This window comes from Cetorhinus maximus, chromosome 3, assembly GCF_964194155.1.
Source record: "Cetorhinus maximus chromosome 3, sCetMax3.hap1.1, whole genome shotgun sequence".
NCBI lineage: Eukaryota > Metazoa > Chordata > Chondrichthyes > Lamniformes > Cetorhinidae > Cetorhinus > Cetorhinus maximus.
The window spans coordinates 97104629-97130275 of NC_135881.1; the positions used below are offsets into that span (position 1 = coordinate 97104629).

At 41.7% G+C, this 25647-nt stretch overlaps 1 protein-coding gene across 2 annotated transcripts in view; it reads right to left on the bottom strand.

The window, feature by feature from the left end:
• Positions 1–25647, bottom strand: part of elp2 (elongator acetyltransferase complex subunit 2) — a 163046-nt gene that overhangs the window by 23514 nt on the left and 113885 nt on the right. For both annotated transcript variants that reach the window (XR_013576185.1, XM_078538747.1), the window contains exons 17-18: positions 20964–21036; positions 10443–10635 (exon numbers count right to left, since the gene is read on the bottom strand). Coding sequence is in view for 1 of the 2 variants with exons in the window: in XM_078538747.1 (XP_078394873.1) it covers positions 10443–10635; positions 20964–21036 (266 nt within the window). In the remaining variant the exon portion in view is untranslated. The remainder of the gene's footprint in view (positions 1–10442; positions 10636–20963; positions 21037–25647) is intronic.

The following is a 25647-nucleotide window of genomic DNA, read 5'->3' on the forward strand; positions in this document are numbered from 1 at the left end:
GGCAAATTAGCAGATTTCAGTAACCCTTTAAGCAGATTCATATCCTCCTGTTATTCTTCTGCAAGAATTTAAGCTTCCCTGTCAATTCCTGTCCACTCATTTGTTGAATCATAGCATCGTTACAGCACAGAAGGAGGCCATGCAGCCCGTCATATCCAAGTGGCTCGCTGCAAGAATGGATCTGCTCATTCCACTACCCAGCCTATTCCACACAGCCCTGCAATGTTTTTTCTCTTCAGGTGCTTATGCATGCCAATTCATGCTTCTGATCAAACCAACACCTGCAAAAATCACCAATTACCTGACATATTATAACAAGATGCCCTATTTTTTTAAGATAAAATGTCAAAATTGCTTTAAGTTGGGATATAAATTTCAATTGTGATTTTTCTTCTTTTCCCATTCATTTAAAAAATACCATGGCTGTAAAATGATGTGGGATGACGTCGGGCGGAACTCCTGACCTCACCCCACCTCGTTTCAATTTTCAGGTCGGCGGGGGCTCAGTAGAATCAGCTGTGCGCCCGTCGAACTGTCAATGGCCTATTGAGGCCACTGACAAAGCAGTTAAAGTAATTAGTGGACCTGCCCGTCCAACCTTAAGGTTGGCGGGCAGGCTGGGAGCCCTGGTGGGTTTAAGGAAAAGCATGGAACCTCATGCACAGGTTTCATGTAGGTTTTAAAATTTTTAATAGAATTGTCAATGAAAGTGATGGACATGTCCCAACTCATGTGACAGTGTCAGATGAGGAGCCATGTCAGGGAAATTTATTTCTTCTGTTTTTAAAATTTTTTCAGACAGGAGCTGATCTCCTTGAGGTAGCACTGAACCTCAGGGACAAAAGAGCGCACTCTCGGCTCAGGGAATTCCCCCCCGCCCGCAAAGGGAGCGCATAGCCTTAATTGGCCCGCCCACGTAAAACGGTGGCGCGCCCATTCCTAAACGCCCCCCCCCAGTGGGGGGAAAATTCTGCCCTATGTCTGTTAGGGAAAATGATGCAGGTATGATTCTTCTTTCATTTTCAAAGTGAACTCAAACAAAAACATCCATTCTAAATGCAGTGATCCTGCTGCTTCATGAAGCCTTCTACAGCAAGACAACAGTTTTACAATGATGCAACAGTGCATAATCTCTCAGTAAAACTCTTCATTTTAACTGGCCCACTGATAATACAGGTCCAGGATAAATGGTGTAAATTTCTTCCCTTCTTGCTACGTTGAACACTTGCTGAATATGTAAGTTTATACATTAAAGCTTAAAAGGGAAAGTACTGGATGGATATAGCCTAGAGATTAGAAAACATAAGCTCTAATTGGAAACATATTGAAGACAGCAATGTTCTGACAGTTATGACTAATATGTAAAAAGTTCGAAGTTTAGACTTGGTAATGTCTTTCATCACTTGTATTGCTGTAATGTAAAAGCACTTGCAGTCTAACAACAGCAATAGCTAAGATGCAAATAAGTGAAACCACAGACACATAATATAAAAGACCCAATCAACTTATCCAATGAAAGCAAAGGCAGTAGACAGTGATCAACACACATTAACAAACGACTAAAAGCGATTGCCGAGCAAGACTGCCCATGAGAATAAAAACAGATAGCGTTACTACAAAAAGACAGGACAAACAATGCTGAAATCACACATTACTGACAAACAATTCAGCAAGAAACTGTCTGATGGTCAATCAGTGACATTGCTCCTAGACAAATAATAGATAATATCAAGCACCAAACAGCTACAGCAGACTAATCAATAAACATAACAAGCACGTGAGATATCTTTAAATGAATCAACCTACAATGGCCTGTGCAGAAGATATAACTCACCAAAAACCAAAAAATCCATTCTACAGTGAATTACATTCAGCTAAAAGCATAAGAAATAGAAGCAGAACTAGGCCATTTTGGCCTCTTGAAACTACTCTGCCATTCACTAACACAATGGTCTTAAACCCCACTTTTCCATCTGCGCCCAACGTCCCTCAACTTCCTTGTAATTCTATTTAACTCAGTCTTGAATATATAAATGACCCAGCCTCCACTGCTCTCTGGGGTAGATCATTCCAAAGATTAATAACTCTCTAAGAGAAGAAATTCCTCCTCATCTCTACCTTAAATGGGAGATCACTTGTTTTGAAATTGTGCCCCCTAGTTCTAGATTCCCCTATGAAGGAAAACATTCTTTCAGCGTCTACTCTGTCAAGCTCCCTCAGAATTTTATATGTTTCAATAAGATAACCTCTCACTCCAATGAGTACAGGCAAACCTGCTCAACCTTTTCTCATAAGACAACCAATTCATCCCAGGAATCAACTTAGTGAACTTTCTCTCAACTGCCTCCAATGGAAGTATATCCCTCCTTAAAGTAACGTGGGGGACTAAGACCTTACACTGCATATTTATATAGATATGCTCATTGCTATTTCTAAAATTTTAAAACTGAATAAAGACCTTTAAAATGGCTGAACCTATGTCTGTCTGACCCCTGAACAAAAGCAGCTACATGACAGCTTCGGGAAAACTCGCACCTCGTTGTCTCTGAGGAACCACTAACGGCCAGCTGTGGACTGTACAAACCAACTATACAAAGGCCATCTGCATTTAATAACCCAGGCTGGCAAGAAGGAGATGAGTAGTCTGCTAAAACAAAGGCCCTGCAACCTTTCTTTCAATTCCCAATGGCTGAAACATTTAACAGTCTTTGGAATCCAGACAATGAATCCAGACATCTTATGTCAAAGTTAGTGGAGAGGTTGGAGTCATGTGACATGGGCTTCTGGCTTGTGGAACAAGTAATATTGCCTTGCTGATCTGCATAGCTCAGTCTGCTGTTTACCATCTAACTAGTAGTCTCACAAGGGAGGATCTCTACCCAGGTGAAATAACTGACACCATCTACACTATCTACATCTACACATCACCATCTGCACTGCTTCTGTTGGAAATTCTATACTATCACCTACTCGGCTGTTTCATCTCTGCATACCTATCTCATCGCGTGAAGTCAACACCATCAGAAAGAGAATTATCCAGCATCAATTTTCAGTCAACCGACCTCCGTGAAGGAATTGGGCTTTGACTCTGGACTCTGGAACTCATGTGAAAATGCTTTTCTTTTTTCTGTGGTCTTTGAACTGTAAATCTTTTTTTCCCTCTATCTCTCTCTTTACTATCTGAATGTAAGGGGGATGTTGCGAACCCTCTTTTTACGTTTTGAGTGTGTGCAAATAAACTAACCCTTTGAGTTCATCCTATCTCGAGTTTGCTATGAGGTTATTAATGGAAAATTGGATCACGCCAAAACTGAGTGGTTGGGAAATAAGCCATCACTCATAAAGAGGGAACAAATCAAAACACCTTTCTGTTTAGGAACGAGGGGAGAAATTAGCGCTATTTAAATTAACCCCCCTCCTGTCTGTAACAGTAAAGAGGCCAAAACTGTATGCAGGACTCTAGGCGTGGTCTCATGAATGCCCTGTATAGTTGCAGCAAGACTTCCCTACTTTTATATTCTATCCTCCTTGCAATAAAGGCCAACATTCCACTTGCCTTCTTCATTACTTGCTGCATGCTAACTTTTTGTGATTCAGGTATAAGGACACCTGGATCCTTCTGTATAACAGCATCCTGCACTCTCCATTTAAATAGTGTTCTGATTTTCTATTCTCACCAAAGTGGATAACTTCACATTCTCCCACATTATACGCCACCTGACAATTTTTTGCCCACTCACTTAACCTACCTTTATCCTTTGCAGACTCTTTCTAGCCTCATCACAGCCTGCTTTCCTACCTAACTTTGTGTTATCAGCAAATTTAGCTACATTTGTTCCCTTTATCCAAGTCATTGATATAAATTGTTAACAGTTGAGGTACCAACACTGATCCCTGTGGAACTCCATTAGTTACAGTTTGCCAATCTGTAAATGACACATTTATCTCAACTCTGTTTTCTGTTCATTAGCCAATCCCCTATCCATGTTAATATATTAACTCCACTGCCACGACCTTGTGTAGTAACTTTTTATGTGGCATTTTACCAGGTGAGTTTTGGAAATTTAAATAGATAGGCAGGAAATTCAGCGTGAATAATCAAATCCCCTCCACAATCTTCAAGGCACAAGTCAGGAGTGCGATGAAATACTCTCCCCTTCTCTAAATGAGTGCAGTGGCAACAGGACTCAAGAAGCTTGATACCATGCAGGGCAAAGCAGCTGCTTGATTGGCACCCCATCTGCCACCTTAAACATTCACTCCCTCCATCACCGACACAACAGAGCAGAATTTTGACCTTGGGGGGCAGGCTCGGTGGCGGCGGACGGGAAGCCAACTGCCGTCCGCGATCGAGGGCAGCAGGTGATTTCACGTTGGCGGGCCAAATAAGGCCCACCCAGCATGAAACACGAGTGGCAGCGCTTGTTGTTGCCTGTGCCAGGGGGTTGGGGGTGGAAAGAGGAGGGTGAGTGTGCGCTTGAGAATCTCCCTGAGGCACAGAGTTGCCTCAGGGAGATGAAGAGCTTTCAAAAAAAAAGAAAGATTTGAAAAATGCTATAAAACATGCCTCCTCATGTGACACATGTTATAAGTAAAATTTAAAAAAATGTATTTTATTTTTATTTGATGTTGAAAACCTCATCCCTCCTGTGAATGAGGTTTCCAAAAAAACGCAAAGGCCGCTTGGCCTTTTCGCCTGCCCGCCAAACATAAGGTTCAACGGGTAGCAAAAAATTGAAGTTAATTGATACTTTAATGGCCTTAATAGGCGTTTTAATTGTCGGTGGGCGCACTGCCAATTCCTGCGTACGCCTGCTGACTGAACTATTGTGCGACTGGGTGTTGACGTTGGGATGTTCGCCTGACGTCAACGTACGTCATTTCACTCGAGCAGGTTGGGCACGCGCCCGCCCACCGAGGTGAAAATTCTGCCCATAGTAGCAGCAGTGTGTGCCATCCACCAGATGCACTGAAGGAACTCACCAAAGCTCCTTCGACAGCACATTCCAAACCCATGACCTCTACCGCCTAGAAGGACAAGGACAGCAGTTGCAAGTGAACACCAGCAACTGCAAGTTTCCCTCCAAGCCACACTTGGAACTATATCATCATTCCTTCATTGTCCCTGGGTCAAAATCCTGGAACTCCCTTCTTAACAGCATTTTGGCTGTACCTATACCACATGACTGCAGCAATTCGAGAAAGAGGATCACACCACCTTATTAAGAACAATGAGGGATAGGCAAATAAATATTGTCCTAGCCAGTGATCACATCTCATGAAAGAATTTTAAAAAACTACATATACTGGTTCCCAGTAAGCAAGATAGTGATTTGCTGGTTCATTCTTCAGGGCAATGCCTTGATCAATCAGAGTGAAGCTATCTGGTTTAAATTTCTAACGATGCTTGGCAGTTTGTTGTCAGTCACCAGCAACTGGTGCATTTTCCATGGCAACGCCTGTACCACAGTTCGCTTGGCAACCAATCAGCACTCTCTTCTCATACAGTATGAATTTGCCGTCTCCTTTAGATTTGTATTCTTGCGAAATATCCTGACGAGTGCAAGACGAAAAGCTTCAACAAAAATGTCTCTTTTTTTCAGCAATACTCATGCTCTCATTTACCCACTCTTATGTGTTACATCTTCAAAGAACTCTAATAAATATGTAACTGTGAATTCCCTTCACAAAACCTAGACAAACTTCACAATGGATGGATCATTTAGTTATATGGAAATCTGGATCAATGTCACCTTCCAAGAGTAGCCAATTCTAAAGTCTTACTTCCTAATTTTGTATTCCAGTGAAGAGAAAAAATTTGTGCAGGGAAAAATCACAATTCTCCTTTTTCAAATGGCAAACAAATTCTCATATATAAACTGAGGTTTGGAGAGCTAACGAGGACACAGGAAGATTTGGAGACTCTGGGCTCAAGTGCCAATGTAAAGCCACTTATCCACTGTCATGAAAATGCCTCTTTATTTTTGAAAAACAATTTAAAAAAAACTCAACTGACAAGAAATTCAGGACTTAAAAAAACAAGGCAGCAAACTGCTTTAAAATGTAAGGCCATCTTCCTGAGGTTCTTTCCTTAATTAGAGAATTGAGCTTTAATGTCTGTAAATTTCCTTTAACCCCCTTCAGAGGGGGTTCTTGTTTGCTTTTCAAACATTCACCTTGAATGTTTGAAAAGCAAACAAGAACCCCCTCTGAAGGGGGTTAAAGGAAATTTACAGACATTAAAGCTCAATTCTCTAATTAAGGAAAGAACCTCAGGGGAAACCAATCGATTTCTGGGAGACGGATCACAGAATTAAAAGGAAGGAAATTGTCTCCAGCAAAGTGCAGTCACCTGGACTTCAATTCAACTCCAGGATTTTAAAGGGAACCAGCTAACTTAAACGGCCACAACGTACAACAATCTATGCCTCAAGGGCAAGCAAAAGATTTAGTCGTATATTCTTTTAACTTCTATTTGGACTGTAACTTTTCTTACTTTGATATCTGTGTGCCTGTGTCTTCATGTCTTTATTATTATTTTTCAGGGTTAGTAACTAATAAACTTGCTCTTTCTTTGACTCAAGAAAATCTGCTTTGATTGGTTCCTTATAAAAAAGTAAATACATTTGGATTGGAAAAGGTACCTATGGGGAAAAGAAATTTAAAAACCTTTGTTGCGACCACCCGAGGAAGCTGAATAAAGGGGAGCCAGTTTGTCCCTCCTCACCTGGTCTTAACACCATGATCAGGTGTAAATTCCCACACTTTTATATGTGGAGAGAGGAACTCCTCTGAATGGCTTAGCTGGTTAAAGTAGAAAATAGATGACAGCAGTCAGCATTTTCCTCTTTTTGCTTTTAACTCAATGACAAGCAAACAAATTTACTATCATACCAAAGTCATAAATAAAGCTGGTTGGGTTATTGCAAATGGTGATGTCAGACAGTGTTTCTCATGGTTGACTCTATATTTCTTCTGTTATGTTGATAGAAAGGTCTACAGATCAGCCCAACAGTAAACCTATTACCATCTACCAATCAAGTGCATTTTCTACTTGATGCTGCTGTGTGCTCTCTGGGCATTTATCTTTCTTTTTGTGATGGTGATTGTTAGCATTTATCTTTGCAGGGATGGAATGGAATATGCAACTTGCTCCGCAGTGCAAAGTAACTCAAGTCGATATGTAGCCAGTTGCCAAGCGATGTGCAGCTCTAAAAGGAAGAGAACAATCACACAAATATACAACAGTTTCAATTAATTGAAACAATTATTAGGGAGAGTTGGGAATTAAAATCTTGTAATAAAAGGTTAGTTTCATTTAGTCTTTGATGAATTCAAGTGAGTTTTGCAACATGTGTGGCCATTACATATCACAGGTTTATGTCCTGTAGCACAGGTATGAGGGATGCATGGGGGAAGAATCTAATCCAGGCAATGGGGGTCTTGCCCATCAGCTGGAGAGCTAGCAAGGGCCTGCATTGCCCCCTATGGGGGAGGCCCGCTGTATTAAGTATCAGTCAGGCACTTAAGTGGCCAGAGGCAGGCCTTCCCCGGGATCAGGGGCCCGAGGAGTGAAAATCCCGCCCTCCAAGAGCTGAACAACCAATCAGAGGCTGGCAACTCTTCACTGGCACCTGTGCCAACGGGGGCGAGTTTGTAGCTGCTGGCATTCACCCATCAGAGGCCAAGGGTTAGCAAGGGATCCAGGCCACAGGTAAGTGAGGGCAGGAGGCGGTTGCTGGCTAGGAGGGTGCTGGGGGGTCAGCAGCAAGGGCAATGGGATGGCTCTCAGCAGTCCCACTTACTGATGCTGGGTCCCTCGATCAGGCACTGAGTGCATTTGAACAAGGGACCTTCATCCCCTCCCCAGGAGCCCGCAATCAATCCCGCATGGGTTTGCTTTTCCGGCTCCCCACATGACGGCTGCCCTGCCCTCGTTGAATACCAGTGGTGGCTAGATGAGGCCCTTAAGTGGGTGGTGGGTGTTAATTGCCCACTTAAGAACCTCAATCGGCACCAGAGCAGAAAGGTGGTAGTGCTCACCCCTACCCGGTTAAATGCTCCAAATGCACCTCAGAGGAGGGCGATAAATTCCACCCTAGTATGTAACTGGAATGTGAATTGTAAAATAATGTGCCTGAAGTCACCAGATTATTTTAGTACTTTATAATTTTCTGTATTAGATTTACAGTCTGTATGCAGTGTCGGTGGTTCCATAAAACTACTTATAATTATGAAAGTGCTCAGGAGGTGAAATATCCTGTCTCTACAATAGAGTTAATGAGGGAATAAAAAGTTTATTTTCCAGGTTTTAATTCAGGGTTTATGGACATTTAAGTATTTGCGGTTATCTTGTCTTGCAAATGTTGTATTTGTTTGATTAATTTTAAGCAAAGAGCATAAAATCATAGAATGATGCAGCACAGAAGGCGGCTTTTCAGGCCATTCATCTTATGCCAGCTTTTTGAAAGAGCTAACCAATTAGTCCCATTGTCCTGTACTTTCCCCATAGCCCTGCAAATTACTTTTCCTTCATGTATTGGTCCAATTCTCTTTTGAAAATTATTGAATCTGTTTCCACCACCCTCTCAGGCAGTGCATTCTAGGTCATTACAACTCACTATATAAAAAAAGTTTCCACATGTCACACGGTTCTTTTGTCAATTACCTTAAATCTGAGTCCTCTGGTTACTGACCCTTCTGCCATTGGAAACAATTTCTCCTTATTCACTCTTTCAAAATTGTTCCTTATTATAAACACCACTATTCAATCTCCCCTTAACCTTCTGTGTTCTAAGAAGAACAACCCTAGCTTCTCTAATCTTTTCACTTAGGTGAAGTCCCTCATCCCTACCATTCTAGTAAATCTCCTGTGCAATCTCTCCAAGGCCTAGACATCCTTCCTAAAGTGTGGTGTCCAGAATGGGACCCATTGCTGCACCTTTCGCTTAACCAGTGATTTATAAAGATTCAGTTGCGAAGGAAAAAATATTGTAAAAGTCGTACTGGCCTGATGATATTGTTACTCTTTAAAAAAAAGTATCTTTTTAAAACTACACTTTAAAAGATTGCAATTCAAGATGGCTTCTGAGGGCTATCAGACATTTCTTGTTGATTGAATTTTCTTGTCTCCAGAGAGAACAAAGAGGACCCTCCTTCTGACATTGGCTCAATGTTTGTCAGACCGGGAGGTAAACGAAACCCCTCGCCACCTTAATTGTAAAAATACAGGTTTTGCCTTTTCCAAACACAAGTAGTACAGGGTGAGCGAAACTACAGGTGGCAGAAGAAAGCAGACTGTTTACCACAATCTCTTATTTGGGAGCATGATTCAACATTGATGTGAGGTTACATGATACAGCAGCAGACTGGGCTCCCTGCTGAAGGTGCAGCAGATCGTTCAAATTGCTTTGCAAAGAAACATCCTCTGAGACTTCAAGACTAACTTTCCTTAGAGAGAGGGACAGTTCTGCAAAGAGCCATCCGCCGCTGCATTCAGCTAAGCAGCCTAAGTATATACCTGTGATGCCTTGCAAGAAAAACGAGGACTCTCTCCTCTAACCTGTTTCCCCCACCAGTTCAGCTGAGTTCTAAACCTCTGGCAGGTCTACTACAAGAGCTTTCGCAGTCAGAGTAATTGCTTTTCAAGATCTTCACTTACGGCCAAAACATCAGCTCAATCAAGAGACATCGGGCCCACAACAAGATAGAGACAGAGTAAAATTTCATTTATGTAATTATTGTCTTACCGTCAACTCTATCTTTTTGTGTGTGTGATAGTGTTGGTGAGTCATGTGAGAATGAGACATCAAGCTTTCGTTTAACCTTCAGGGCAAGTGTGTGTGAGAAATGAAGTAACTTAATGTTAGTTAAACATGATTTCTCCTTTAGAAACCCATGCTGGCTCTTCCTAATTAACCCACATTTTTCCATGTGACTACTAATTCTATCCCGAATAATTGTCTCTCGAAGCTTCCCCACCACTGAAGTAGCAGAAGTCAAAGTTCACCCACACAAAAAAATATCAACCAAAAACTTAATGTTGTGAACCTCTCACAGACTACAATTAAAAGTATGCTTTAATTTTTGTCTAAGGTTTTTTTACAAAAAAAACTAAATGTTATCGAGCTTCTACCTTTAACATAGTATCAGCAACTTTCCAATCATACATCATAAATTTAAAAAGTGAATCACTGTGGAAAAACTTTGTGGTGTTGCATTCAGCGAATTGCATAACAGCAGAAGTGTGTGGAATCCTTTATTCCAAACTGATGTTTCTTGGAACATGAGGGATATCAGGTTAATTTAATACAGTGAATTATTGAAAGTAAAATAATTTGAAGAACTATTTGGTAGAATCTGGACACCAAATCATTAAAGGTTTAGTGGCCTTACTTGTAGCATACAGTCCCTTTAAGTAAGTATCCTTATTGTGTTCTTACCTGAATCAGATCTGGCCATTTCATGCTGTTTCCAGAGAGACCAGGTTCGGTCCCGCGAAACTGCCAACAAGAATTGGTCATCTGGTGAAAATGCCAACTGAGTAACGGTCAGGCTGTGGAATGGCAAGGCAAGGAGCTGCTTCCATTTGCAGATACTCCACAAAATAATTGCTGCATGCTCTACTTTGGAGGCCTATGAGAAAAAAATGCAGAAAAGTCATGGAAGACAGTAGAATCTGTCCTATGATCTTCTACTCCGTATCAGGAGTTCTCAACAAGGGGTCTGTGGATCCCAAAAATGTTTTAAGCGATTGTTCTTGTTTTTATACTTTCACAAGATGTGGACATTTCTGGCTAGGCCAGCATTTGTTGCCTATCCTTAATTTCCCTTGAGAAGGTGGTGGTGGCCTTTTTGAACCGCTGTAGACCATGTGGTGTAGGTACACCCCCACAGTACTGTTAGGGAGGGAGTTCCAGGATTTTGACCCAGTGAATGAACAGCGATATAGTCTCATGTCAGAATGGTTTATGACTTGGAGGAGAACTTGCAGGGTGGTGGTGTTCCCATGCATCTGCTGCCCTTGTCTTTCTAGGTGGCTGTGCGTTTGGAAGCTGTTGTCGAAGAAGCCTAGATGAGTTGCTGCAGTGCATCTTGCAGATGGTAAACATTGCAGCCACAGTGCATTGGTACTGGAGGGAGTGAATTTTTGAGATGGTGGGTGGGCCAATCAAACTTGCCGCTTTGTCCTGGATGGTGTTGAGTTTCTTGAATGTTGTTGGAGCTGTACTCATCTAGTTAACTGATCAGTATTCCATCACACTCTTGGCTGTGTCTTGTAGATGGTGAAAAAGCTTTGGGGAGTCAGGAGGTAAGTTACTCGCCATATAATTACCAGCCTCTGACCTATTCTTCTAGCGACAGCACTTATATGGCTGATCCAGTTCAGTTTCTGGTCAACAGTGACCTTCAAGATTCAGAGATGACAATGGGAGGTGCTTAGACTCTCTCTTGTTGATGATGCTCATTGCTTGGCACCTGTGTGGTGAGACTTGCCACTTATCAGCCCAATCCTGAATATTGTCCAAGTCTTGATGCACGCAGGAATGGAGTGCTTCATTATCTGAGAAATTGCGAATGAAACTGAACACTGGAAATCATTAGCGAACATCCCCACTTCTGACCTTACAACGGTGGGAAGATCATTGATGAATGATCAATAGAGCCTAGGATATTATCCTAAGGAATTCCTGCAGCCATGAGATGGTTGGTCTCCAGCAACCACAACCGTCTTCCTTTGTGCTAGGTATGAATCCATCGAGTGGAGTGCTCCCCCCGCCCACCACACCAATTCCCATTGACTTAAATTTTAATAGGGCACCTTGATGTCATACTTAGTCAAATGCTACCTTAGTGCCAAGGGCAGCCACTCACCTCTGGAATTAAGTTATTTTGCCCATGTTTGGACCAAAGCTGTAAAGAGATCTGGAGTCATGTGGTCTTGGCAGAACTCAAACTGATCATCGGTGGCAGGTCATTGCTTATTGGTAAATAAATGCCACTCAATTACACTGTCAACAACATCTTCCTTCACCATCAAAAATGAGCAACAGCAACTTTTGTTTCATTCTTCATCTCAATGTGTCACCCTCCTGACCAACAATGTTTGCCTAAATTGCACTCTGGGTTAGACATAGCTAACCTGGTTGTTTGGTTTACTTGGTGTTTTGGATTGATGATGCAAAGCCAATCAACGTTGCAATTACAGATGGAGTCAGATTGGGGGATGCCTTTAGGCTTCAGATATAGCAGGGAGGGTGATTCAGTGCAGAGAGAGATGCATCAGGAGTGGGCCAACAGGGAGCACATTGAGGTTATCACCAGTAGCATAAGATATCAGATTTCCTTAATTCATTCAGTAAGATGCAGCAGCCAGTGAATAATAAAGAACTAGAAGTAATAATAAACAAAAACAGGTCTGGCAGCATCGGCGGAGAAGAAATCAGCTAACGTTTCGAGCCCTCATGGCCCTTCGGCAGAACTGAAGCATAGTTAGGAGAAGGGAGAAATATAAATTGGTTTAAGGTGGTTTATATTTCTCCCTTCTCCTAACTATGCTTCAGTTCTGCCGAAGGGCCATGAGGGCTCGAAACGTTAGCTGATTTCTTCTCCGCCGATGCTGCCAGACCTGCTGAGTTTTTCCAGGTAATCCTGTTTTTGTTTTGGATTTCCAGCATCCGCAGTAGCTTTAAGCTTTTTGTTTTTATCAGAAGTAATAATAGTCATTCGAGGAGAGCTTCTTCTTTACATGCACTGGCTCTGGTGGGTGCCTGTAATGCTGGGGTTTAGGGACTGATTTGGGTCATAATCTGTGTTCATTTGTCTCTAAGCAGACAGTAGTGGAAAATTAAAATAGCATTAAATTTCCATTTATTGATTAAAAAGAGTGGGGTTAATATATGACTGGGTGTACCTACACCACAGGGACTGTAGCGGCTCAAGAAGGCAGCTCACCACCACCTTCTCAAGGGCAATTAAGGCACTGGTCTAGCCAGTGAAGTCCACATCCTGTAAATGAATTTTTAAAAAATCTATGATTAAGTAGACTGAACAGCTGTTACAGGTAATTTGTTCATCCAAAAATATAACTCATCATAAGTTTGTGGAATTCTTTTACACTCAAAAGAACTTGAAGCATTATCTCAAGATTGCTTCCTGAATTGTTTGCTACCTTGACTTAATCAGGCCCTCAAGATCAGTGCATTGAAATCCACTGAACTGACTATCTGTAAAGTGGAACATCTCTTAATTCTATAATAGTGCATCCAACGGTGCATATTAAGGTAGTTTTTTTTTAAGACCTCCTTCACCCTGTTAGCAGGACACAAAAGCTTGTAAGTCACCCCCACCTCAAATTTCCAACCTCTCTCAGTGCAGCACTCCCCTCAGTACTGCACTGTAGATTATGCAATCAATCTTCTAGTCAATTAAGTAAAACAAACAAAATAAATATACCTTTGATTATATAATTAATTTTTATTTTAAAAAAACTTTTGCTACAGGGGTTCATTGAATTTTTATAACATGGGAGGGGAGGCAAAAGTTTGAGAATCCCTGTTCCATAATGTGTACATGTAACTGGCAATTGAATAAAGTGCAATTATTGCTGAAGTGCCAAAAGCTAGCAGCAGGTCACAAATTACTTTATAAAAGCTTATTGAAAATCATTAGACAGAAAATTATTAAAATTGATTGCAGTACCATTTCTCTGACATGCAAATTTGATTCTTCATCCCAAAAGAACATGGGTCTTGTAAAGGTTCAGTCAGATTTTTGGGATTTTTATTATTTTTCTTCATTAAGGGATTTTGGTATTGAGTTACATTGAAGTGTTCACTTTGCAACAAAGTGCATTTTCACATTTTTAACAAGACACAGACCTCAGGCATTGAAGAATACGTATTAAATATTGCTGAAAAGAAAGACATGTTTCTGAAACTTTTCATCTTGCACTTAACAGGACAAAGACAAGAGTGCCAAATTTCAAACGATCACAACAACTTACACCACACGAGAAAAGGGTGCTGATTGGTTGGAAGGTTGACTCTGATTGGCCAAAGCATCGCTGTGGAGAAAGCAACAGGGGCAGAGGGGCGGTGGTAGAAATTGCACCCACGGAGAGCTGCTGGCAAATCAGAGGCCTGCAGCTCCTTGTTGTTCAGCAGCTCCACAGGGGAGGTGGTGGCTGCTGCCGGCACTTCACCCACCCGAGGCCAAGGTTCACCTTGAACCCAGCAGAGGTGAATGATGGCAGGAGGGAGGTCTTGTGGAGGGGGGTCACAATAGAGGAGGGTCTGCAGCAAGGGTAAGGGCTCTGAGCAGGACACTTCCTGATGGCTGGGTCCCCCAATCACGCACCAAGACCTTTGAATGAAGAACACCTACCCCCCCCAACCCAGAAGCAAACACCAGAGTTTGCTTCTCGGGCTACCTACATGGCGAGACCCTGACCAGTGGTGGCGGGATGAGGCCCTTAAGTAGGCATTAATTGCTTTGCCCACTTAGGGGCCTCAATTAGCATCCACAGGCCTTCATTCCAAGGACTTAATTGGGGCATTGGCGGGTAGGTGGCGAGGTCCCCACCTGCCATCCTCCCATCTAATTAAGTGCCCCCAGGGGCACTCACTCACCACAGGAGGGCATTAAATTCCACCCAGTGATTCTTTTATGTAGGCAAGCTTTGATGAATTGATACAAAAGGAGAAAAGGTGGCAACTGGGAAAAATGTTAAAAAAATATATTTTAATAGTGTATAAACATATAGCTTTGTTATTGTGACCATTTGTTCCAGTGTCAAGAGTATGTCAGTTAGGCTGCACCAACGCTAACTTTTGTGCCAATGCCGTATTGGGTCAAAAACAAAGGCAGCATGGCTAAGTAGACCGTTCAATATGTCAAAACCTGGGGTGTTAGACATTGCTCCAGGATTAAAGAGATCTAGAATTTTGATGCAGTAACGTGCAGTCATGGTGCTAATATGTCCAAGTCAGCAAGCTGTATGACTTACGAGGAGAATTTAGAGGTGATGGCATTGTCATCCATCTGCTGCCCTTATCTTTCTAGATGGTGGCGGTTATGAGTTTGGGAAGGGCTGTCAAAGAAGCCTTAGCAGATTGCTGCTTTGCATTTGTGGATCATAAACACCATAGCTGGATGAAGAAGATGATAGTAGATGGTCTGCTTATCAGCTACAACATCATGCAGGCTGCTTTGTCCTGGATAATGTTGAGCCTGCATGATGTTGTAGCTGTAGCCATCCAAGTAAATGGACAATATTCCACCACACTCCTAACTTGCATATTGTAGGTGGTAGAGAAGCTTTGAGGATAGCCATTAAGTAATTGTGAATGGAACTGAACACTGCGCAATAATCAACAAACATCCACTTTTGACCTCGTGATGGGGAGAAGGTAATTGATGAAGCAGCTGAAGATAGCTGGGCCTAAAACATTGTCCTTGGCTGAAAGAGTGGCCTTCAGCAACTATAACCATCAATCTCTGCCCCAGCAATGACTCTAACAAGAGCAGAGATTTCCCACAGATCCCCATTAAGGAACTTGGGAAAATTACAATCACCAGGGAAGTGGTTGTAAGCAAATTGTTGGGGATGTGGGCTGACAAATCCCCAGGTCCGGATGGACTTCGCCCTAAGGTCTTTGAAGAAATGGCTAGTGAGATAGTTGATGCATCGGTTTTAATTTTCCAAAATTCTCTAGATTCGGGGAAGGTTCCATTAGATTGGAAAGAAGCAGATATAACCCCTTAATTCAAAAAGCGAGAGAGACAGGAAACAGGAAACTACGGGCCAGTTAGCCTAACATCTGTCATAGGGAAAATGTTAAAAGCTATTATTAAAGATGTTATAGCAGGGCACTTGGAAAAAATCAAGGCAATTTGTGGTGGTTTTGGGAAAGGGAAATCATGTTTAACCAATTTATTGGAGTTCTTTGAAGGAGTCACATGTGCTGTGGATAAAGGGGAACTGATGGTTGTGCTGTACTTAGATTTCCAGAAGGCATTTGATAAAGTGCCACATAAAAGGTTATTGCTGAAAATTAAGTTTCATGGTGTAGGGGTAATATTATTGGCATGGAAAGAAGATTGGCTAGCTAACAGGAAGCAGAGAGTTGGCATAAATGGGTCTTTTTCTGGTTGGCAGGATGTGACGAGTGGTGTGCCACAGGGATCAGTGCTGGGACCTCAGCTTATTACAATTTATATAAATGATTTGGATGAAGGGACCGAAGGAATGGTTGCTAAATTTGCTGACGACACCAAGATAGGTAGGAAAGTGAATTGTGAAGAAGACATAAAAAGGCTACGAAGTGAGATAGACAGGTTGGGTGAGGGGGAAAAGATCTGGCAAATGGAGTATAATGTGGGAAAATGTGAAATTGTTCATTTTGGCAGGAAGAATAAAAAAGCTTATTAACTAAATGGAGAGATTGCAGAGTTCTGAGATTCAGAAGGATCTGGGTGTCCTAGTGTATGAATCACAAAAGGTTAGTATGCAGGTACAGCAAGTGATTAGGAAAGCTAATAGAATGTTATAATTTGTGAGGGAAATTGACTACAAAAGTAGGGAGGTTATGCTTCAGTTGTACAGGGCATTAGTGAGACCACATCTGGAGTATTGTGTACCATGCTGGTCTCCTTATTTAAAGAATGATGTAAATGTGTTAGAAGCAGTTCAGAGAAGGTTTACTGGACTAAGACCAGGAATGGGCGGGCTGTCTTATGAGGAAAGGTTGGACAAGTTAGGCTTGTATACACTGGAATTTAGAATAGTAAGAGGCGCCTTAATTGGAACCTTTAAGATTCTGAGCGGTCTTGTCAGGGTGGGTATGGAGAGGATGTTTCCTCATGGCAGAATCTGGAACTAGGGATCACTATTTAAAAATAAGGGGTTGCTCATTTAAGACAGAGATGAGGAGAATTTTTTTCTCTCAGAGGGTTGAGGGTCTTTGGAACTCTCTTCTCGAAAGGCCATGGAAGCAGAGTCTTTGAATATCTTTAAGGCAGAGCTAGATATATTCCTGATTAACAAGGGGGTGAAAGGGTATCAGGGTAAACAGGAATGTGGGATTGAGGTTACATTCAGATTAGCCATGATCTTATTGAATAGCGGAGCAGGCTCGAGGGGCCGAGTGGTCTACTCCTGTTCCTAATTTGGATGTTCATATGTTTAGCTGATATCACATAGACTGAATCGAATCAGCTGAAAACATGAATCTTTGATGATAAACATCTCAAAAGAAGGGGGAGTTGGATCATTAACTTGGCACTTCCAGCTGAGGATGGTTGCAAATGCTTTAGCCTTCTATCTTTTATACAAAGTAGTTCAGAAAATGTCTACTTGATGTATATATTGGGTCAGATTTTGTGGTCAGCGGTGAACCAACTGTGCCAGCCGTACATTACACTGATACTTCCACAGACTTTCCATAGATTTTTGCAATGGAGCTTCTTGTGAATAAAAAGTTACAGGGGACCTCAGACCTGTATGAACAGAGCAAGGAGCTGTGCATCTCCCTAACCATAAGAGACGTGCAAAGTCTGAACTAGGAAGTAACAGGAAGTAACTAGGAAGCGCCAAAACTCCAACCCAAATTAAATCTGAAGGAATGAAACTCCACATATATAAAAGTTAATTTTCAATGTCAGAGAAGTTGTTTGGCAATAATTGTGACTTATCACACCATTAATAGTATTATTTTTACTGGAATAGACAACCACTAACTTTTTCTTGCTTGCTTAGTGTTTACCTATCATCTAAGTACAACAACTTCACATGTTCCTTGTGTTTCAATAGCAAATCTCTCAATGAGATGCCATTTTCGCACAGCTTCTAGAGGGAGCAGGGCATTTTGGATACCAACTGTCAGATTCCAAGTTTAACTGTGCATGTGCTGTCACCAGAAGTTGCTGTTCAATTTGCTCTTTAACAATGGTGAGGCTAAAAGACTCACCATTATTTTCACTACAAAATCTAATCCTCTCTCTTATTTTTGTACAATGTAAATAGAGTATTGAGCAAAATTGTAACGTAGTATTGCATACGTGAATTGTACCACAACATTTTATTAATTTTAAAATTACAGTGAGCTTCTTCATTGATTGAAATAAAACTTAAATTGGAGAAGTGACAGTCAGAGGGAGTAATTGTTCAGTGTTGGGAAGTATGAAACATTAGGGAAGGAAACCAGGAAGAAACAGTCAGGTTGCGTCGAGGTTGGTGTGTAGTAAGTGAAAAAGTGATGGTGGCTGGTGATCATCAAGTGTTGAGAAGTGTGAGATAGAACATGAAGATTTATGACAAATCAGTGGTGGTGAGCAGAAGTTACTGGCATGAGCAAACAAGGGCAAAATAAGTTACGATTCAGAGAATTTTGAGGGAAAACGAGAGAGGAAAACATTTAGAAGCAGTAGTCAGAGTGTCAAGTGAGGTTTCAGGATTTATCGGTTTAAAAATAACAGAAAGTCTAGAGCATAACAAAATAAAAACAGTAATCTAAAAAAGAAATATCGCTCAATACTTTCTGCACATTATGGGCAGGACTTTACGCGTCGGTGAGCGGGGGCGGGGCCCGCTCGCTGAAGTGTAAAATGACGCGCGGTGACGTTGGGGGGAACTCCTGACGTCACCGCGCCTCATTTAAACTTTCAGGAAGGCGGGGGCACAGCGAAATCAGCTGTGCGCCCGCTGACCTGTCAATGGCCAATCGAGGCCATTGACAGAGTCAATTATGTAATTAAAGGACCTGCCCGTCCAACCTTAAGGTTGGCGGGCAGTCCAGGAGCCCCGGCGCGAACTAGAAAAAGCATGAAACCTCATCCACCGGCGGGATGAGGTTTCATGTAGCTTTTAAAAAAGTTTAATAAAGTTTTTGAGAAAATTATGGACATGTCCCAACTCATGGTCACATGAGGGGATTATGTTAAGGAAATTTGACATTTCTATATGTAGGTTTTTAACATTTTGAGCTGATCTCCCTGAGGCAGCACTTAGCCTCAGGGAGATGAGTGTGCTCTTTCGTGCGCATGTGCGAAAGAGAGCACTCTCAATTTTTGGATTCCCCCCCACCCCTCCCACCCCCCCCACCGCCTACGCAGGGAGCACATAGCGCTTCTGTGCGGATGTCATGCTGGGCGGGCCTTAATTGGCCCACCCACGTAAAATGGTGCCGTGCCTGCCCATCAACGTCCACCCTGACAGGGGGAAAATTCAGCCCTATATAAAGATGCATCAATGCCTACATTCTCTTTGTGGCTTCCTCCATCCTTCTCACAGTCCATTATCCTCCATACCCCACTTTGTGATAGTCTCTCACGCTCTCCAAAACTCAATAGCAGTGCCGCTTTTACCTTGGTTTTTGCTCTCCCCGCCCCTCCTCCAATAAAGTGGGAGAGGATGCATTGGAACTGATTTAGATAATCACCTTGAAATCTGAAACATTTTAGAAATCAATTCCACCCATCTCAGTTATAGTAAACAACGGCTTAAAAAAAAGGCCATTGAGCAGGGATGTGGTCACAGGATCTGAGCAGGAACGATGGAATGAAAACGGCCTCTGGTGGAGCACAGTGAGTGGCAACTCGCCAAGAAGCCAGGCAAACATAGAAGCAGCGAAGCAAGGGATGGACTGCTGCTCTGAAAATAGCAGACAGTCACAGGTGTGGCTGCCTGGTGCAATGAACTTCATTCCTGAAAACTGCCTCAAGAATCTTCCTGTGAATAAAACTAACACCAGGCCCAGTATCCAGAAAGAAGTCACTTTCAAAATTCAGACAGGCAATGAAATTTTACAGTTACAGTATTTGGTTAGGCAAGAACAAAAGTGCAATTGATTATGAAGAGATATTGGGCAAGATTTTGCTGTCAAAATAATGGTGAGCTTAATGGCATGCACTGTCATTTATGCATAAATAGGCAAGGAGGAAATGTGCAGTTAAATGCCAATACCCAAAAGCTGCTGTTTATGTTGCATCACTTCACCATAAGCTTTGCATAAATGGTATTTCACTCACTGTCTTACCACTGAAATGTATTGAATGCCAGGAAGTTGCTTTATTTATTTGGTAGGTGCAAACTATGCTTGCTACAAAGTTACATCAAGTAACATCTTAACAGTGATAATTATTGATTACTGCCTCTCTAGTACTATAGTCTCATTTCGTCAAGTATTAATTGTTGCCGGGAGATTTTAAAAATGTCATTTTTTAAAAAGAGGTATTTTTCCTGTCTTTTTTCTTTTGCTCTCTCAATCTAATATTTCTTTCCCTCTCCTCAACATCGAATTCACCACTCTAATTTAAAGTTCCTTCTTAGTTCTTGCGCTGTTAATTCTACAATCCTTCAGGTCTGAGATGCCATTTCCCTTACTGAATCTGCAAACTGATAAAATTTATTTGCATGACATGTTACTTTAAAACCTAAATGTGCAAGTGTGAGGTTAACTAATGGCAGACCCAGTTATATGCCCTGCTACAGCAAACTCAGGCCAATGGGAATCACAAAAATATTCAGAGTCATACTAATACACTTCAATTAGAGGAAACCGACTGCTTCAGAGCCATGCAACGGGCAGGATCTGCAAAAGCTTACAAAGTTAATTTCCTAATTTACTGTAGGAATTGATATTGTTGAAACCAATGACACGACAATTGTTAAGGCCTTTCAAAGTGTCACCAACAGGCATAACAGGCATTGCAGGTAAATATGGGCAGTTCTATCATGGAAAAGTCATGAAGGATGCTGGCATAGGGTTTGCCAATTATTCAAAAATTGAATGTTGCACTCAGACATTTTAATATGTCATAGATAGTATTGAAAATTGTTCCTGGCACTAACAGTCACTGATGAAACCAGAGGAACATTTCTATCCAAGGCATTACAAATCAAAATCAACTTAAGTATTAAAAGTAGACTGTTTACTAAACAATGTAGAACTCTCACACAATACCTTACACGCTGAAGCCACCACAGTCGATGAGTTATTACAGGCAACACAGAATACTTCATATCCATGTCCGTACCTATTGGAGAGAAATAAGAAATTTAAGGGACTTTTAAAGTGCTCAAAAAGAGGTAGTGACATAGGCATTTCTCTCTCCCTTCGTTGGAAAAGAAACACAAAATTATGCAGTAAGTATAACACTAGTGCTACTGAACAGTTTCGCAGTAAAATTCAAGCAATGTATCCTAACTTTTTTGTACCTGGTGATCTGTTGTGCCAATGCACAATTAAGTAACCAAATAGTTATGGGCTTCAATTAGCTGCAGATTAGAACATGGATATTTACATCCATGTCCATTACAGTGTATCATGTGTAAATACAACTTTTGTTCAGAAGACTGTGAGAAACAAATTCTGATTTCCTGATCTTATTTTCAAAAGGTGAGGCATGATTTCCCAGGTGCCAAGATCCCCCAGCACCTCAACCAACTGATTATGCTTCACACTCACACAGAGGCACTTGTTTGCAAGAAGTTATAGGCAGCAATTATAGTAGAGAGATTAGCAAACTCTCTTTTTCTCCCAACTCATTTCTTTCCCAGTGCTATCAAGATAAACTTATTTTATTGGTGAGATACAAGAGGTAGAATTTTTCTCAAAGTAGAATTTTTAAAGAAAGCTTTAACTTACTAATCAAGTGGGTGCATGCAGTGAAAACCAGGTAGGAAATTGAGGGTTACTAGACAGTTTTTAAAAACATATATTCAATTGTAAAACTTGTAGTTTTGAAAAAAAAAGAGATGAAAGCTAAACAATGGGGAGAAAAGCCCTGAATACAACAAGAAAAAAAACTGGCAGAAAGCATCAGCTTAGACAGCAATACAAAACTAAAATATCTTCAATATGAAAGACTCGAAAATATTCAGGGTTAACAATATAGCTAAGCATTTTGGAACTCTATTTCTTATATTGAAATATTGTGTAATAAACTATCTGGATGAAACATGAGCTTCATTATGCAGCAACAAAATGGCCTAAACTGTTGTGTTCACTGCATTTACTATAATATAGTACATGTACCTTCAGTTTCCATAACATGGGGCTTGCAGCTATCAGTAATAGATGGCACTGCTAAAGGATTAAACCATTTCACAACATTATAGAAAACTTGGTCCTGGACCATCAATTTATAAGCTAACTTAAGCATATGTAATTAAACTCTCTGTTTCTCTTTACAGTTCAGCAAAGGCCAGCGAAGCACGTGAAAAGCAGGATGGGCAAGACGGACTAGAACTTAGAGAAGTGAATTATGTCTTAGACCATTATTCCACCGAGTACTAATGAGTTAATGGCCTGAAACTTCCGGTTAGCAGCAATGCTGCGCTCACTGCCGCTGCCCACAAAAATTTTCCTGCCGTAGTGCCACTGCGCATTTCTTCCAGGATCTTCCAATCCAAGAAGAAACGCATAGTGTCATGTCTCCCAGGAAACTCCATCGGATTGCAGTAGAGTCAGGGGGGGAGAGAGGACACAGTCCGTTTTTACTGCACTAGCTGTCATATTCCGATAAGTATTTAAAGGTCCAGTCTTTCAACTGTAAGGGTACTAAGACCTCACACTGTAATTTTTTAACAAACATATATGGATATCCTCATGGCTATCGCTAAAATTTTAAAACCTGAACAAAGACCTTTTAAAATGGCTGAATCTGCGTATGTCTGTGACCCCTGAACAAAAGAGGCTATCTAGCAGTTTTGCAGAAACTGACACCTCGTTATCTCTGAAGAGACACTAACAGCATATTGAGACCAAATTCAAAGAGAACTATGCAAAGGTCTTCTGCATTTCATAAGCCAGGCTGCCCAACCAGAGCCTATTCGTCTGCTAGGACAAAGGACCCACAACCTTCCTTTCACAACTTAATGGTTGGAACATTTAATAATCTCAGGGACCCATACTCTTTGCCAAAGACAGAGTCAAGAGGTGGGGGTCATGTGACATGAACCTACCTTGTGGAACTGCAAAGCTCAGTCTGCCATTTTACCATATATAGAAAAGATCTCTGCCCAGATTGAATACCTGGCCCCATCTACACTATTTTTGCTGGAGCTTCTGTACCATCGCCTATGTGCCTATTTCATCATGTAAAGTCAACTCCACTGGAAAAGTGAATTAAACAGCTTTGGTTTTGAGTCTGCCGACCTCAGTGAAGGAATACCTCATTGGACTCTGGGACCCAAGTGAAACAATAATTCTTTTCTTTGTGGTCTTTGCCCTGTAAATCTTTCTTTTCTCTAATCTTCTATTACTGCATGCATGCACAGGAGGCAGTGTGGTGACCCTCCTCTCATTGTTTGTGTGTGCAAATAAACTAACCCTTTGAGTTCATCCTATTTCGAGTTTGCTTAGGGATTGTTAATAGAAAATTGGATCACACCCAAAACTGAGGAGTTGGGAAACCACCACCGCTTATAAAGGGGGAAGCAAATCAAAACACCTTCCTGTTTATGGATATATGGGGAGAGGACTGTTTAAATTAACCCCCTCCTGTCCTTAACATAATGAATAAATGTGGGTGAGTGAATGGATGTGGGTCAGTGGGCAGGGTGGATAGGAGGGAGAGTGAGTTGATGGCTAGGTGGGTGAGTGGGTAGTTTGTTCAGGAGGTGGTTGGGGGGGTACTCTGGTAGGGTCAGGGGTTTAGTCAGGTGTTCGGGTGGGTAGTTGGGTCTGGTCAGGGGGTAGTTGGGTGGCAGTCAGGACTGGTTGAGGGGTAGACAGGTCTGGTTGGGATGGTAGTCAAGTCTGGTCGGGGATCTAGTGGGGTAGTTGGGATACAGCTGAGTAGGGACAGGGACAGGTAGTTGGGTCGTGGGTGGTAACCTGGTCTGGTCAGGAGATAGTTGGTTGGGGGGAGTAGTTGGGTGGTGTATACCCGGTTGGTCAGAGGAAGTAGTTGGGTCTGGTCAGGTGACTGAGTGATCGTGGGGCCGGGGGGGGCGGGAGAGCGCCAGTTGGCGCTTGTGGAGTTATCCAAGTGTTAGGCCACATTTTAAACTGTCTAACATTTCCAGTGTGGCTATCAAGGTAAGTCTCATGGATCTAGCCCAAGTATCTGACTCTAGCTCAGAATTGGAGATATTTACACAAGGTCCCGGGCAGTAGTGAATTGTCCATCAGAAGTATAAATTTCCAGAAAAATTCCCACATAGGTCCACACGTCAGAGGTTCTGCAGGAACAAAAACAAAAATACCTGGAAAAACTCAGCAGGTCTGACAGCACCTGCGGAGAGGGATACAGTTGACGTTTTGAGTCCATAACGACCCTTCATCAGAATCCTTCTGTCTGATCTGGTCTCTGACAATTCAGAGAATGGAACATTTGACACGCAAATTGTTTATCATGTTTAGCTCCCTGTGCCACTCAGCGATCTTATCAGGTGTTCAGGCTGATTCAGGCCCTTGTGTCTATATTCTGAGGTGATTAGCTCAAATCATATCATTTAGATTTGTAACTAGTTAAAATGTACTTTTTGTTAACTAATCAGGGACTGATTTTATGCTACAGGCAAAGGGGAAAATTAAAGATTACTCAACTAATAGTGCACAATAATATTTAATAGAAAATATAGCTGGGAATGGAGAATTATGTAAAAGGAGGCATTTTTAAACAACCTTTTAAATAAAAGTTTATTTTTATTAGCAATTTCAGTAATAAAGCTATTCCTCACACAAATGGCATTATTACTGTAAATGCTCTGTTAAGAAATAGAGATAGTTTAAGTATATTTGTATCTGTGGGTGTTAGGAATGAGTTTTAGCTTTAAAGTTTAAGTTTGACTTGTATATGTGTGTGTTAAGAAAAGGCAAATGAAGTTTTAGTTTCACTTTAAAAGGCTGCTTGCATTTCTAATGAGAAGTTTACGACCCCTATTAAGTAAAAGTAAACACACAAGAGTAGAAAGAATAGTACTGTTGCCTAGCAACAGGGGGGCAGATAGGCAGGTTCCTCCCACAGACATACACACAGAACTAAAGAAAGAGCCGTTTTAAGTTCAGTTGAAACCAGGACCCCAGAGAAACTGGACACTGGGAGAGGGAACTGCGGATTTCCCAAAAGAACAAAAAGGTCCCAAGCGAAGAAAAAACCCAAAAATCCAGGAGAGTGGAAGAAGGGAAAGTCCAAAGGAGACCCTGTAGTCAAAGGAAGCCTGGGAAAAGGTCCTCTTAAGTGAAGTTAAGAGTGAGGGGCAGAGAGAAAGGCTCCAAGCTTCAGCTTTAAAGCGAGAACAGCTTGCAAGAAGGTTCAAAGAGACAACTGAAGGTCTGTAATTCTTTGCTATGGGCATGTGAAGCAGTGGTGCACTGTTAATGCTGAGTTGGTGAGACAGAGTGCATGAAAGACAGCTTGAATGCATGTGGTGACCCAGGGAAGAGGAACATCAGAAGGAGAGTTCGAAACCCCAGAGGCGAACCATTATGAAAGGTGTCTGAGAGAAAACGTCAGATTGGGAGAAGATTCCAAGGTGAGGTTTTGGAGAGTGGAGATTGGAAACCCTCGTGTGAAGGACCAAATTCAGTGAGACTGGTTGGCTCACGGTGTGACTAGCGTCTGGGGGGAGTTGAGGAGAGATTCATAGCATCTGGTTGAGGTGGCATCTGTCACTTGGTTTCAGAAGGTGGTGTGTCT